The 16,659-nt window shown below is 41.2% G+C and overlaps 1 protein-coding gene across 1 annotated transcript in view; it reads left to right on the top strand.

Moving 5' to 3' along the window:
• The window catches only part of ccnyl1 (cyclin Y-like 1), a 66,261-nt gene that overhangs the window by 1,005 nt on the left and 48,597 nt on the right, over positions 1-16,659 (top strand). Inside the window, exon 2 of the mRNA XM_078403659.1 lies at positions 14,093-14,167. Coding sequence (XP_078259785.1) covers positions 14,093-14,167 — 75 coding nt within the window. The remainder of the gene's footprint in view (positions 1-14,092; positions 14,168-16,659) is intronic.

Below are 16,659 nucleotides of genomic sequence, written 5' to 3'. Positions count from 1 at the left end.
TATTGGGTCATTTGGCCAAATTGAGTCTGCTTCACCAATATCATGGCCGTTCTATATTGCACACCATTCTCTTTCTCCAAATATTTGGATCCCCTTAATATTCAGAAATCTGTTTTAATACAAGCAATGACTAAAACTCTATACCCCTCTGGAGATGAAAATTCTAAAGATTTTACACTTTGAAGAAATTTCTCATCACATTACTAAATATTTTAGCCCTTATATGGGGCCTGTTACTGATCGTTCTAGATTGCTTAGGCAGGCCAAACATCCACCTTCCGCCAACCTCGCGCTTACGTCGCCTGCACCAGGCCTCGTACCCACTCCAATTGCTCAGACTTGAGTCTATATCCAACTTCTATCCACATAACTGAAGTCTCACTTTAAATCAGTTGTGGATCGTGATCTTAAAAATGTGGTGCCTAGACTGGATGGAATCCAGCTGTGGCCAAACCAGTGTTTAAATTATACCTGTTCTCATTCTTCCCATCAAAATGTAACACTTGCCATTTCACAGATTCCTTGCATAATTTGAATTATCAAAACAATACTTTTAAAGTTTGTAGGAATAGGTCCTGCGACTACTCAATAACACGATGGCACCCATGCAGAACTCATGAACTTCACCACCTGCACTCAATTTACTTGGACCATCTCCGACATCTCCCTCCCCTTTATTGATCTTGCGGTCTCCATCACAGGAAATAGACGATTGTCTGACATCTATTACAAACCCACTGACTCCTACAACTATCTCGATTACACTTCTTCCTACTCTGCTTCCTGCAAAGACTCTATCCCCTTCTCCCAATTCTTCCGTCTATGCCGCATCTGCGCCCAAAATGAGGTGTTTCATACTAGGATATCCGAGATGTCCTAATTTTTTAGGGAATGGGGGTTCCCCTCTCCCATTGTAGATGAGGCCCTTACTCGTGTCTCCTCGGTACCCCACAGGTCTGCCCTTGCTCCCCCTCCCCCTAGTTGCAACAGAGACAGAGTCCCCCTAGTCCTTACCTTCCACCCCATCAGCCATCGCATACAACACATAATCCTCCAAAATTTCCGCCACCTCCAACGTGATGCCACCACTAGTCATATTTTCCCATCTCCACCCCTTTCCGCTTTCCACAGAGACTGTTCCCTCCGCAATTCCCTGGTATCTCATCCCTTCCCACCCAAGCCACCCCCTCCCCAGGTACCTTCCACTGCAACCGCAGAAGATGCAACACCTTTCGCTATACCTCTTCCCTCGACTCTGTCCAGGGACCCCGACAGTCCTTTCAGATTAGGCAGAAGTTCACTTGCACCTCCTCCAACCTCATCTACTGTATCCGTTGTTCAAGATGTGGACTCTTATACATTGGCGAGACTGATGGTGCAGACTGGGCGATTGCTTCGCTCAGTCTGCCTGAACCTACCCGATCTCCCGGTTGCTGGACACTTTAATTCTCCTTCCCATTCCTCCACAGACCATTCTGTCCTAGGTCTCCTCCATTGTCAGAGTGAGGCTAAACACAAATTGGAGGAACAGCATCTCATATTTCGCTTGGACAGCTTACAGCCCAGTGGTATGAATATTGATTTCTCTCACTTCAGGTAGCCCCGGCATTCCCTCTCTCTATTCCTCCTTCACCCAAGTCGCACTAGCTTCTCATTTTCACCCTACAAACAGCTAACAATGGCCTGTTTCCTTTATCATCATTACTTTTTTGCACATCTTTCATTCATTGTTCGTTATCTCTCCACATCACCGTCTATATCTCTCGTTTGCCTTATCCCTAACCAGTCTGAAGAAGGGTCTCCACCTGAAACGTCACCTATTCCTTCTCTACAGAGATGCTGCCTGTCCTGCTGAGTTACTCCAGCTTTTTGTGTCTAACATCGTGGCTAAGCTGATTTTACCTTCAACCCCATTATGACTGTTTCCCATTGCATTTGAATCCCCTATCCAAAATTATCAGCCTTGAATATATTGAATGGTTCAACCTCCACCAATTCTGCGTCATAAAATGGGTAATCCTTTATTCTGAATGTAGCCGCTTTATTAGGCATACCTTGCTACTCCAGATCCGTTCATCTTTTAAAAATGCAGATGAAGCAATCATTAGGTTACCTGCTCTTTTCTCCATTTTGGCTGAAACCTTGAAGATCAGTTTTGTTTTTGTTTGTTTATGGACCCATAAAAAAATGTTGGCTATTTTACAGTATTAACACTGTTGTATTAACAATATTGTGGAAGCCATTCATTGTCCTTGCCACCTCAGCTGAAGCCATTAACTTAATAGGTCAGGCAGTATGCACCTTTTAGCAAGCTCCCAGCCGAGAGCAGTTTTCACTTTACCTGTTGTTCATATCAGCCAATTTTTGAATTGCTTCTCAGTTTAAAATTATTGTTGTTGAAAATATTCTGGGAATATTTTTCATAATTACACCATGTACTTTTAAATCTTTGTGGGAAACTGAGTGTTTTTAGTTGAACCCATAATCCTTACCAGGTGGAAATATTGCATTCTTTGGAATATTTATAGCTTTTTAGTGGCGCTTTAAATAGTAGTTATTCAATTGGTCTGCCATGTCCTTGTTCCCCATGATCAATTCACCTGTTTCTGACTGCAAGGGACCTACATTCGTTTTAACTAATCTTTTTCTCTTCACATATCTATAAAAGCTTTTGCAGTCAGTTTTTATGTTCCCTGCCAGTTTTCTTTCATAATCTATTTTCCCTTTCCTAATTAAGCCCTTTGTCCTCCTCTGCTGGACTCTGAATTTCTCCCAGTCCTCTGGTAGGCTGCTTTTTCTTGCTAATTTGTATGCTTCATCTTTTGTTTTGATACTATCCCTAATCTCCCTTGTTAGCCACGGATGCACTACCTTCCCTGATTTATTCTTTTGCCAAACTGGGATGAACAATTGTTGTAGTTCATCCATGCAGTCTTTAAATGCCTTCCATTGCATATCCACCGTCAACCCTTTAAGAATCAATTGCCAGTCTATCTTGGCCAATTCACGTCTCATGCCCTCAAAGTTACCTTTCTTTAAGTTCAGAACCGTTGTTTCTGAATTAACTAAGTCACTCTCCATCCTAATGAAGAACTCAACCATATTATGGTCACTCTTGCCCAAGGGGCCACACACATCAAGACTGCTAACTAACCCTTCCTCATTACTCAATACCCAGTCTAGAATAGCCTGCTCTCTCGTTGGTTCCTCTACATGTTGGCTTAGAAAACTATCCCGTATACATTCCAAGAAATCCTCTTCCTCAGCACCTCTGCCAATTTGATTCACCCAATCTATATGTAGACCAATTGAATAACTACTTTGGTTCTGTCTTCACTAAGGAAGACATAAATAATCTGCCGGAAATAGCAGGGGACCGGGGGTCAAATGAGATGGAGGGACTGAGTGAAATCCAGGTTAGTCGGGAAATGGTGTTAGGTAAATTGAATGGATTAAAGGCTGATAAATCCCCAGGGCCAGATAGGCTGCATCCCAGAGTGCTTAAGGAGGTAGCCCCAGAAATAGTGGATGCATTAGTGATAATTTTTCAAAACTCTTTGGATTCTGGAGTAGTTCCTGAGGATTGGAGGGTAGCTAATGTAACCCCACTTTTCAAAAAGGGAGGGAGAGAGAAAACGGGGAATTACAGACCAGTTAGTCTAACATCGGTAGTGGGGAAAATGCTAGTCAGTTATTAAAGATGGGATAGAAGCACATTTGGAAAGTGGTGAAATCATTGGACAAAGTCAGCATGGATTTATGAAAGGTAAATCATGTCTGACGAATCTTATAGAATTTTTCGAGGATGTAACTAGTAGAGTGGATAAGGGAGAACCAGTGGATGTGTTATATCTGGACTTCCAGAAGGCTTTCGACAAGGTCCCACATAAGAGATTAGTATGCAAACTTAAAGCACACGGTATTGTGGGTTCAGTATTGATGTGGACAGAGAACTGGCTGGCAGACAGGAAGCAAAGAGTAGGAATAAACGGGTCCTTTTCAGAATGGCAGGCAGTGACTAGTGGGGTACCGCGAGGCTCAGTGCTGGGACCCCAGCTATTTACAATATATATTAATGATTTGGACGAGGGAATTGAATGCAACATCTCCAAGTTTGCGAATGACACGAAGCTGGGGGGCAGTGTTAGCTGTGAGGAGGATGCTAGGAGGCTGCAACGTGACTTGGATACGTTAGGTGAGTGGGCAAAGGCATGGCAGATGCAGTATAATGTGGATAAATGTGAGGTTATCCACTTTGGTGGCAAGAACAGGAAAGCAGACTATTATCTGAATGGTGGCCGATTAGGAGAAGGGGAGATGCAACGAGACCTGGGTGTCGTGGTATACCAGTCATTGAAAGTAGGCATGCAGGTGCAGCAGACAGTGAAGAAAGCGAATGGTATGTTGGCATTCATAGCGAGGGGATTTGAGTATAGGAGCAGGAAGGTTCTGCTGCAGTTGTACAGGGCATTGGTGAGACCACACCTCGAGTATTGCGTACAGTTTTGGTCTCCTAATCTGAGGAAAGACATTCTTGCCATAGAGGGAGTACAGAGAAGGTTCACCAGATTGATTCCTGGGATGGCAGGACTTTCATATGAAGAAAGACTGGATAGACGGCTTGTACTCGCTGGAATTTAGAAGATACAAAATTCTTAAGGGGTTGGACATGCTAGATGCAGGAAGATTGTTCCCGATGTTGGGGAAGTCCAGAACAAGGGGTCACAGTTTAAGGATAAGGGGGAAGTCTTTTAGGACCGAGATGAGAAAGTTTTTTTTCACACAGAGAGTGGTGAATCTGTGGAATTCTCTGCCACAGAAGGTAGTTGAGGCCAGCTCATTGGCTATATTTAAGAGGGAGTTAGATGTGGCCCTTGTGGCTAAAGGGATCGGGGGGTATGGAGAGAAGGCAGGTATGGGATACTGAGTTGGATGATCAGCCATGATCATATTGAATGGCAGTGCAGGCTCGAAGGGCCGAATGGCCTACTCCTGCACCTATTTTCTATGTTTCTATGTTAAATTCTTTTTTAAATGAGTTTGAGGATACATTTTGTAAGCCTGCCAAGGCAAGAGTATTGACATATTGTAGGTGATTTGTAATTCAATGTGTGATTTTTATCTAATTTACAGCATCACTTTTCCATTTACTGTAATTTACAAGTACATTTTTGAATAATTATTTTTTTGTCCACTGCATGTTAATTGAAAAGTTAATTTTAGGCTGAACTAGTGTGAGTAAGATAGACATTTTATTCCTGAAATAAATATGCAGTCTCACTTCATGATCACCTTAGTGTGGCAGTCACAGACCTGCAATTAGTGTCCAATCTTCAGGGAATGTTTGGGGATCCTGTAAGGCAAATGTCTACTATTCACTGGCTTCTTATTTAAATATGTTACTGGTGTAATTGGGAATTCTCTACGACATAGGGACTCCCAGTGATCAATGTACATTCTGTTCTGTGGAAAGCTCTTGATGGCAACAGCTGCTTTCTTTAGCAATTAACACCTTTGAGATTTACCACAATTGGAATCCTGAAATGTTAATTTTAGACTGAACTAGTGTGAATAAAGTTAAAACATTTTCAAACCTTTTTAATTTCAACATGGGCTAATCTTTCTGAACAGATGACTCCAACTATTCTTGTTGAATAATATGGCATCTAAATAATAATATTCACAAATGTGAGATAAATTTCCAAAATATACTAGAGAACTATTGACTGATATCATAGGAGGGAGGGTGTGATGGTCCATTACCATGACCATTACCATGACCACTTGTTCAAGGTCTTTATTGCTGTCTCTGGGTAAAAGAAAAGGAAGACCTTCATTTGATTTGCAACTTTTATGACTTTATGTGATCCATTTAATTCACAAAATGCATTTGAACAATGTGGTAACATAGGAAACATAACGACTGTTAACAACCAGGTAACATGGGTGCTGTCTACCCATCTGAAGATTTATGTTAAACACAGCAGACAATAAGCATGGAGCTAAATTCCAGGCAATTTAAATCAAAAAATGGTTGATGTTGGTTGAGACTATAGAGAAGTACTCTACCCCTCGGAAGAACTGCTGTATTTTTCTTTTGGAAAATAAAATTTATGTTTTATTTATGTTCCCCTAGTCATGGTTGTTGACAATCTCGTCTCTTAAGTAGAATAGTTGATTCAAACCACCTAAGTGAATGATCTTGACACACTAATGTGCTGTTAGACATGTCATATTTTGGGTGAGACATTAAGCTGAGTGCTCCGCCTGATCAGGAAGTTCCAACCCATGAGATGACACAACTCAAAGACTGCAATTCTTCCTGTGTTCTGACCAAATTTCACCTTCACTCAAAACCATAAGAACAGAATAACTGATGGTTCATTCATTTTACATATGTGATTTTAAGGTTGTCTTGCTGAATTGGCTTCATAATAGTTGAAATTCTATTTCCCAAGTAAAGCACACTTGTTTCTAAACCTTCAGAACAATACAAAGCATGGTTATATCTCAAGTCTCAAAATCTGGTTAGACTGGGAGAAATACAGATGAAACGCAGGTAACTAGGTGCAAATGATTCATAATTTTCTTAGGAATGTGATAGTTTAGAAGTGTGCAGTACAAAAAAACACATATTGGCAGTTTTCCTACATATTGTTCCTGTAATATTGTGGTCCTCTTGAGAGCCACAAAATGCAAGGTCAAACTAATGATTTTTCCAAAGCTGCTGTAGATAAGAATCATTTTGTGGAACATACAAATATTATAGAAATCTTGTTTCTGAACGTTTGAATAATGATATTAAGGTGCTGATAGACGTGTGGGGAGAGATGAGAAAGTTGCAAACACTGTTCTGTTGAGGTGTTAAAAGTCAAGGACAGGCTGCTTTCTAATTCCAGTCCTGTTCCAGTGACAGATACTCATTTCTAAGTAACTTTATCCACTGTGTAGTATTTCAGTCACTGCTGAGTGATGCGGTAACCTCTGGTGAAGATTTCAAATTGGTACCATTGCATACATATAATCTGCATAGAAAAAGCAAATTTGTAGCAAAAAACAATTGGGGATGATGGTGACTAATTTCATTTCAAGGCAGAGTTCAAATTCTGGTTGACTTTCTGTTTTTAAATGTGGGCAGTTTGCTGGCAGTATATATGAAGATCTGAGACATGGGAAGATGTTTATTGGTGAGATGATCTCGCATTGGTGTTTGAATGTCAAGAGTTATTTATATTTGTGCATTAGCAAGGTTCCAAATGTTGCTTAAAAAAATCAAAATGCTAGAAGCACTCGGCATAAAGTGGGGAAGAAATAGAGTTCAAGTTTTGGGTCAAGGAACTAGAAGAGTGAAGGGAACAAATTGTTTTATGTTTGCAAAAAGGAGTAGATTGAAGAGAATATCTTCGACAGGGTGGAATCCAAAGTTGCAAAAGTAATAATGACTTTAACAAATAATAATTGAAGATGGAATAAAAACAAATTGAAAGGAAGGGCAGCTGTGGAGAAAGTCGGGGTTGCTAAGGTGGAAGCAGATGTTACCTGAAATAGTAAGTTCTGAGGGCTGAAATCTACCAAGAGAAAAAATGAGGTGCTGTTCTTCAAGCTTAATTGGGGCATTTTTGGAGCAACATAGGAGGATGCTAAAGGTAGTCTAGTCAGGATGGGCGTGTTGCACAGAAATAAATTGGAGCCTTGCAAAGCAGTGTGTGAATAAAGAAGGCACTATTGAAAACCTTGTCGACTAAGGAAAAGTGAAAGCCTTAGTTGAGAAGGAGCTCTTCAAGGCACTGCTGTGGAAAGTTATGTCAACATAGAAACTGGGAGAATTGAATGGAGAAATTGAATGTTGTGCTGTGCTCCAGCCATTACATTTCCACTTCGTGGATGAGTAAGATGAAATTTGGTATTTGAAAGACTAGCTCTACTACTTTCTAGAAAATGGGAGATAATGTTCCTAAGAATTATGTCAATGTTCAATGATGAATATCGACAGTTGATGCTTCCATTTGAGTGATTTCAACACTCGTAGGCTGTAAAAGATGATTGCTAATAAAATTAAGCAATTCAGGAGGCATATGTTTCCCCAGAGTGTATGGGATGAATGTTTGATGAGAGGGAATGCGATTGGGAGAACCTAGAATGAGGTTGTGCATTTCAAAGAGAGATGCAGTGCCCTCCATAATGTTTGGGGCATTTATTTGCCTCTGTACTCCACAATTTGAGATTTGTAAGGTCAACAGTAGACATGGTCTTCTCCCTTCGCCAGCTTCAGGAGAAGTGCAGAGAACAGCGGATGCCCCTGTATATTGCTTTCATTGACCTCCAAGGCGTTCGACCGTCAGCCGATATGGCCTATTCAAGGCTCTCCCAAGGTACGGCTGCCCACCAAAACTGCAGAGCATGATAGAATCCTTCCACATCAACACGAAGGGGACAGTGAAGTTCAATGGCAGTTTCTCGGAGCCCTTCAACACCCGCAGTGGCGTCAAACAAGGCTGCGTCCTCGCTCCCACACTCTTTGGGATTTTCTTTGTTTTGCCCCTGAAACATGCCTTCGACACCGCAACAGAGGGGATCTACCTGCGTACTAGATCAGACGGCAAGCTCTTCAACCTCACCCGCCTCCGAGCCAAGACAAAAGTACGTGAAGCTTTCATCAGAGACATGTTGTTTACCGATGACGCAGCAGTTGAGTCCTACATCCAGCAGGAACTACAGTCACTGATGGACCGCTTTTATCGGGCTTGCAAGGACTTTGGGCTGACTATCAGCCTGAAGAAGACGAACGTCCTAGGACAGGATACCGAGGCACCACCTGTCATCACCATCGACGACTACGAACTCAATGCCGTCCATCAGTTCATGTACCTCGGCTCCACCATCACCAACAACCTCTCCTTGGACACAGAGATTGACAAGAGGATCGGGGAGGCAGCTATAACTCTCGCTCGCCTCACAACTCGAGTGTGGACCAATCCAAAGCTGACAGTGGAGACAAAGATAGCAGTCTACAACGCCTGTGTCAACAGCACGCTGCTGTATGGACTACATATGCCAGACTGGAGAGAAGACTCAACACCTTCCACCTTAGAAACATCCGCGTTATCCTGGGTATATCCTGGCAAGACAGAGTGCCCAACACCGAGATTCTGTCTCGCGCTGGCCTTCCGAGTATGTACACAGCGTAGGCTGCGGTGACTGGGCCATGTCAACCGCATGGAGGATGGCCGTATTCCAAAAGACATCCTCTATGGCGAGCTAACATCTGGGAGGAGAACCATCGATCGCCCCCAGCTACGTTACAAGGATGGCTGCAAGAGAGATTTGAAGGCGCTCGACGTCGATGTGGAGTCCTGGGAGAGCCTTGCAGCTGACCGTACGATGTGGAGAGGTACACTGAATGAAGATCTCAAAACGGGGGAAGGGAAACTGATGAATGCAGCGGCAGACAAGCGGGCACACAGAAAGGAGTGCAGCAACTTCAACAAACCAGAGACCACACACAAATGTGACCTTTGCGACAGACTGTCACTCCCACATTGGTCTCTTCAGCCACAAGAGACGCTGCTCCAGCCGAGGTGTGGAGCAAGCAGCCAACTAGGATGCATCACCCATGGTCAGCCATGACCGAGGGGGCCTAAGAAAGAATTGAAAAAAATCACGTGATTAAAGTGCACATTGTCAGATTTTAATAAAGGGCATTTTTATACATTTTGGTTTCACCATGTAGAAATTACAACAGTGTTTATACATAGTCTCCCCCATTTCAGGGCACCATAATGTTTGGGACACATGGCTTCACGGGTGTTTGTAGTTGCTCAGGTTTGTTTAAATGTCTCCTTAATACAGGTATAAGAGAGCTCTCAGCACCTAGTCTTTCCTCCAGTCTTTCCATCACATTTGGAAACTTTTATTGCTGTTTATCAACATGAGGTCCAAAGTTGTGCCAATGAAAGTAAAATAAGCCATTATGAGACTGAGAAACAAGAATAAAACTGTTAGAGACATCAGCCAAACCTTAGGCTTACCAAAATCACCTGTTTGAACATCATTAAGAAGAAAGAGCACTGCTGAGCTTACTAATCGCAAAGGGACTGGCAGGCCCAGGGAGACCTCCACAGCTGATGACAGACAAATTCTCTCCATAATAAAAAAAAAAATCCCCAAACACCTGTCGACAGATCAGAAACACCCTCCCGGTGTGGATTTGTCAATGACCACTGTCCAAAGAAGACTTCATGAACAGAAATACAAAGGCTGCACTGCTAGATGCAAACCACTGGTTAGCCGCAAATAATAGGATGGCCAGGTACAGTTTGCCAAGAAGTAGTTAAAAGAACCACAGTTCTGGAAAAAGGTCTTGTGGACAGATGACATGAAGATTAACCTGTATCAGAGTGATGGCAAGAGCAAAGTATGGAGGAGAGAAGGAACTGTCCAAGATCCAAATCATATCAGCTCATCTGTGAAACAAGGTGGTGGGGGTGTTATGGCCTGGGCATGTATGGTTGCTCAGGGTACTGGCTCACTTATCTTCATTGATGATACAACTGCTGATGCTAGTAGCATAATGAATTCTGAAGTGTTTAGGCACATCCTATCTGCTCAAGTTCAAACAAATGCCTCAAAACCCATTGGCTGGCGGTTCATTTTACAACAAGACAATGATCCCAAACATACTGCGAAAACAACAAAAGAGTTTTGCAAAGCTACAAAAATGGTCAATTCTTGAGTGGTCAAGTCAATCACTCGATCTGAACGCAATTGAGCATGTCTTTTATATGCCGAAGAGAAAACTGAAGGGGACTAGCCCCCAAAACAAGCATAAGCTAAAGATGGCTGCAATACAAGCCTGGCAGAGCATCACCAGAGAAGACACCAAGCAACTGGTGATGTCCATGAATCGCAGACTTCAAGCAGTCATTGCATGCAAAGGATATGCAACAAAATACTAAACATGACTACTTTTATTTACATGACATTCCTGTGTCCCAAACATTATGGTGCCCTGAAATGGGGGGACCATGTATAAACACAGCTGTAATTTCTATATGGTGAAACCAAAATGTATAAAAATACCCTCTAATAAAATCTGACAATGTGCACTTTAATCCCATGTGATTTTTTTTCTATTACAAATCTCAAATTGTGGAGTACAGAGGCAAATAAATAAATGATGGGTCTTTGTCCCAAACATCATGGAGGGCACTGTGAGACAAATATTGTTCTTTGTGGATTTCAAGTATGTGGAATCCTACTTCTATTGGAAGCAGAAACATCAAATATTTTTAAAACAAACATTGGTAGGTGATCAGCCAGATGCTGAACATTTACAGCAGGAAGATAGAGCTGAAATTACAGTGCATTCAGAAAGTATTCAGACCCCCACACTTTTCCACATTTTGTTACATTACAGCCTTATTTTTAAATGGATTAAATTCATTTTTTATCATCAATCTACACACAATACCCCATAATAAAAAAGTGAAAACAGGTGTTTAGAAATGTTTGCAAAGTAATTAAAAAGAAATAACTGAAATATCACATTTACATAAGTATTCAGACCCTTTACTCAGTTCTTTGTTGAGGCATCTTTGGCAGCGATTACAGCCACAAGTCTTCTTGGGTATGACGCTACAAGCTTGGCACACCTGTATTTGGGTAATTTCTCCATTCTTCTCTGCAGATCCTCTCAAGCTCTGTCAGGTTGGATGGGGAGCGTTGATGCACGGCTATTTTCAGGTCTCTCCAGAGATGTTCGATCGGGTTCAAGTCTGGGCTCTGGCTGGGCCACTCAAGGACATTCACAGACTTGTCACAAAGCCACTCCTGCGTTGTCTTGGCTGTGTGCTTAGGGTCATTGCCATGTTGGAAGGTGAACCTCACCCCAGTCTGAGGTCCAGAATGCTCTGGAGCAGGTTTTCATCAAGGATCTCTCTGTACTTTGCTCCATTCATCTTTCCCTCGATCCTGACTAGTCTCCCAGTTCCTGCCGCTGAAAAACATCCCCACAGCATGATGCTGCCACCACCATGCTTCACCGTAGGTATGGTATTGGCCAGGTGCCTGGTTTCCTCCAAAGAGTTCAAGCTTGGTTTCATCAGACTAGAGAATCTTGTTTCTCATGGTCTGAGAATCCTTTAGGTGCCTTTTGGCAAACTCCAAGCGGGCTGTCATGTGCCTTTTACTGAGGAGTGGCCTCCCTCTGGCCACTCTACCATAAAGGCCTGATTGGTGGAGTGCTGCAGATATAGTTGTCCTTCTGGAAAGTTCTCCCATCTTCACAGAGGAACTGGAGCTCTGTCAGAGTGATCATCAGGTTCTTGATCACCTCCCTGACCAAGGCCCTTCTCCCCCGATTGCTCAGTTTGGCCGGGCAGCCAGCTCTATGAAGAGTCCTGGTGGGTTCCAAAGTTCTTCCATTTAAGAATGACGGAGGCCACTGTGCTCTTCGGAACTTGCAATGCTGCAGAAATTGTTTTATACCCTTCCCCAGATCTGTGTCTCGATACAATCTTGTCTCGGAGGTCTAAGGCCAATTCCTTCGTCTTTGTGGCTTGGATTTTGCTCTGACATGCACGGTCAACTGTGGGACCTTATATAGATGGGTGTGCCTTTTCAAATCATGTCCAATCAATTTAATTTACCACTGGTAGACTCCAATCAAGTTGTAGAAACATCTCAAGGATAATCAATGGAAACAGGATGAACCTAAGCTCAATTTTGAGTGTCATAGCAAAGGGTCTGAATACTTATGTAAATGTGATATTTCAGTTATTTCTTTTTAATTACTTTGCAAAAATTTCTAAACACCTATTTTTGATTCTTCATTCTGGGGTATTGTTTGTAGATTGATGATTTTAAAAAAATGAATTTAATCCATTTAATTCATAAGGCTGTAATGTAACAAAATATGGAAAAAGTGAAGGGGTCTGAATACTTTCTGAATGCACTGTACAATCAGGCAAGCTATGACCTTATTAACGTTCATGTCAAGCTATGGCATTACATTTTGGCTTGACATTGGAGAGATCGGGACTAAGAGTCAGCAATCAAATTTGCTAACCAGCTTCTGGAGGAGCTGTCAGATCACTTTTTTATTTGAGCAGAGGGTTGGGCACGGGTGCGATGATCTCTTTGATGAAGGCGGCTAAATAATATGTATAATCTAAATTCATCCATAAGCAGTAGTCAGTTGGAGAAATAATTGTTAGAAACTTGCATGCAAATTTTCTGTTTGGAGACTGAATAAGTCTGAACCAGATATTGCTAGTGTTTATGCTACACACAGATTTCCTTTCACGTATTTCATAATGCCTTATTAACATATTCTTCTATTTCTTTCTCTCTGAACTACACATGGTTTGGCTGTAATGTGTTTCTATAACACAACTTGGATATAACGCAAAAGATGAATAAGAAAATACTGCGAATACACAAAAGTTTGTATACACTGCGAATATACAAAAGTTCTGCAGGAAAAATATGAATCTAAAACTCTCTCGCCCCTAACCGCCTTTTCCCATTTACACCATTATCTTTTGAACACAATTTTCTATAGCATGGGGTTTCATAGAAATACATCTATCACATAATAGCACCTGTACTTATCTATCTTTTCTTGATATTTCTGTGACAAAGGCCTCAATTAATCCATGCAACCATGAGTTCTATATTCAAACGTTAAAGATTTCTCCTCCAAATTTTCTATTGGGTTAGTTACAGCTTCAATACATGTGACTCCGAGTTATGGTGGCAGAGGTTGCTTTCTCAGAAAATGATCTACATTATGATTTTTCATAATGTAACTGTGTCATCTGGCATGTGTGAACAAACAAGAATTGGAAAAAGAAATTGTGAGAGCAAACTTTGTTCTGTATCTCAAATTTTTGGGTAGTGATTTTGTTAACTCTGTAAAGGTGAATTTCTGTTACCCAAATTGCCATAATGACATTTTCATCTTCCCCATAGTTAAAAAGTTATATATTCTGAATATTTTTTTGTGACACTTCTGTTTATGACTTTTGTATGCTTGGATACAGTTTTGATTTATTTTCACCATTGATTTCTTTTTCCATTTTCCTAATTTTAGACATGAACTCTGAGTCCAACCCTTCTGACCACCCAAGGGCCAGCACGATTTTCCTGAGCAAATCGCAGCCAGATGGTGAGTAGATTTAAGCCAGATTAGTTAGATGATTTCTGCATACTACTATTTCCTATTACCTCCCAGAATAACTTGTGCTTCTGAGAAATTCAGGCTGCTTCATTGTCATCACGAAAACACGATAAATGTGAACGTCATATTGGAACAGTTATCTAATTTCCATAAGTAAACATAAAGCAGTAATGTATCAGGGCATCAAACTTCATTCTTTTTGTAAAATAAATAACAACCATACCAGGCATTGCCTCACCAAATTTTAACACTATTTTTAGATTTTTCTTTTAAACCGTTTATCCGACATATTGCTTTTAGGTCAAACTGGAATTATACTTTTTCATTCTCATTCAATGCTTTTCCCTCAAATGCTGAATTTTTCAAAGTTATATGGCTAAGGAGACAAATCTGATATCCTCTTTGATCCCTATTAATGCTGAAATATAATGTGAAGGTTGCTTTTCCTTATTTGCCTTTAGAGCTGTCTGTCACCCCGAAAGAATGACCAGGACCTCAGGTTCTGATATGCCAGCAACCTGGGGGTCATGGTAACCAGCAACTCCAAGGGTAAAAATAATCTTCACATTGATATTTCAGTAACTCAACCAAGTTAAGCATATTTTAAATTCATTTATCTTTGAATCAAATTTTAGATTTTTTAGATTTAGAGATACAGCGCATAAACAGGCCCTTCGGCCCACCGAGTCCGCGCCGCCCAGTGATGGAACAGTTTACTATTGAATTATCTTTTATTATTTTCAGACAGGAAATTAATTTTTGTAGTTTGAAAACTCAAGAGATTCTATGTTCCTTCCTCAGATGAGGTTGAGGTAGCCAAATGCAGCATACAAGAGGAAGATTTCATACCCTCCACTGCCCATTGGAGATTCCATTGCCCTCCACTGCATCAGGACATCCCAACACTCTTTAGAGCTATTTAAGTATAATCTTGTTGGAATTTCGGAAACATAGTTGACAATTTTCACACGTTCGGGCTGTACAAAAAAATGTGAATCTGTTTCAGTTTATATTGGTTGGAGGGATAAAAATTGATTGTTACTTTGGAGAGACTTCCAGTGCGATTATAAAGCGGGGCTAGGGGTTCACAGAGTGTAGACTTGAATCCCAACATCTTGGCCAAAAGGTCGCACTATTCCATGAGTACTGCACTCCAAGAGCTGAACCACATCTCTTGAATGAGACTGATTCTACCTTAGATCAACATTTTCATATCGAAGATAGACACAAAAAGCTGGAGTATCTCAGCGGGTCAAATAGCATCTCTAAAGAAAAGGAAAAGGTGATGTTTCTGGTCGAGACCCTTCTTCAGACTGAGAGTCGAGGGAAATGGAAACGAGAGATACAGACGGTGATGTTGTGAGATATAGAACAAATGAATGAAAGATATGCAAAAAAAGTAACGATGATGATGGAAACAGGCCATTGTTTGCTGTGGCCTGCGTGAGAATGAGTACAGACTTGTTCATATTTCAGCTTCTCAAATAGGCAGTTGTTCGTCTCACTAATGACACTGACCATAATTTGGTGACAATATTGAAGTTCATCAGTTAAATTGTAGCTATCACGCATGAAACACTGAATGCACCAGTTGCCTATGGCAAGGGACAAGTCCTTAATGTCTTAATGTCAGTGTCGCGCACTGTCAGAAACATCAGATGATACCGATATAGGCATTTTTTACAAAGTCTTAGAAATCCTTATTTTCAGTTGAAGGCTCCAAGCTTATCCGTGGATTTGGGGATCCGTACACCAATCAAACGCCTGAGCACTGAGAGGCATGATGGAATCATTGAATTGTTCAGGCAGGTGGAGGGCTTTCCTCTTGAGTCAATGCCAGCACCTAACAGAACACTCCGATCAATCACATTGTGTTCTTTCCAAAAATCCTGCAAATTATTGTTTCCCAAGTGTCCATGAGATATTCCTTTGAACGAATTGAGTCTGTTTCCACCAGCCACAGTGATTTCTAGTTTGTGCGTATTCCGAGCATTTTTTTTGCATACTCTTTCTGCCTTTTGATGAAATTTTAAAATGTTGTGGATCTTGATCCTTCTGGCACCTCTCTGTCCACCCTACCTATACCATGATCATCTTCTACACTTGTAGCAAATGTAGTGCCCTCCATAATGTTTGGGACAAAGACCCATCATTTATTTATTTGCCTCTGTACTCCACAATTTGAGATTTGCAATAGAAAAAATCACATGTGGTTAAAGTGCACATTGTCAGATTTTAATAAAGGCCATTTTTATACATTTTGGTTTCACCATGTTCTAGAAAAAGGGCTTGTGGACAGATGAGACAAAGATTAACTTATATCAGAGTGATGGCAAGAGCAAAATATGGAGTAGAGAAGGAACTAGCCAAGATCCAAAGCATACCAGCTTATCTGCGAAACACGGTGGTGGAGGTATTATGGCCTGGGCATGTATGACAATAGACAACACCGCCATTCAATGTGATCATGGCTAATCATT

This window comes from Rhinoraja longicauda, chromosome 8 (assembly GCF_053455715.1).
Source record: "Rhinoraja longicauda isolate Sanriku21f chromosome 8, sRhiLon1.1, whole genome shotgun sequence".
Classification (NCBI taxonomy): domain Eukaryota; kingdom Metazoa; phylum Chordata; class Chondrichthyes; order Rajiformes; family Arhynchobatidae; genus Rhinoraja; species Rhinoraja longicauda.
This window is presented reverse-complemented; position numbering and strand designations above follow the sequence as displayed.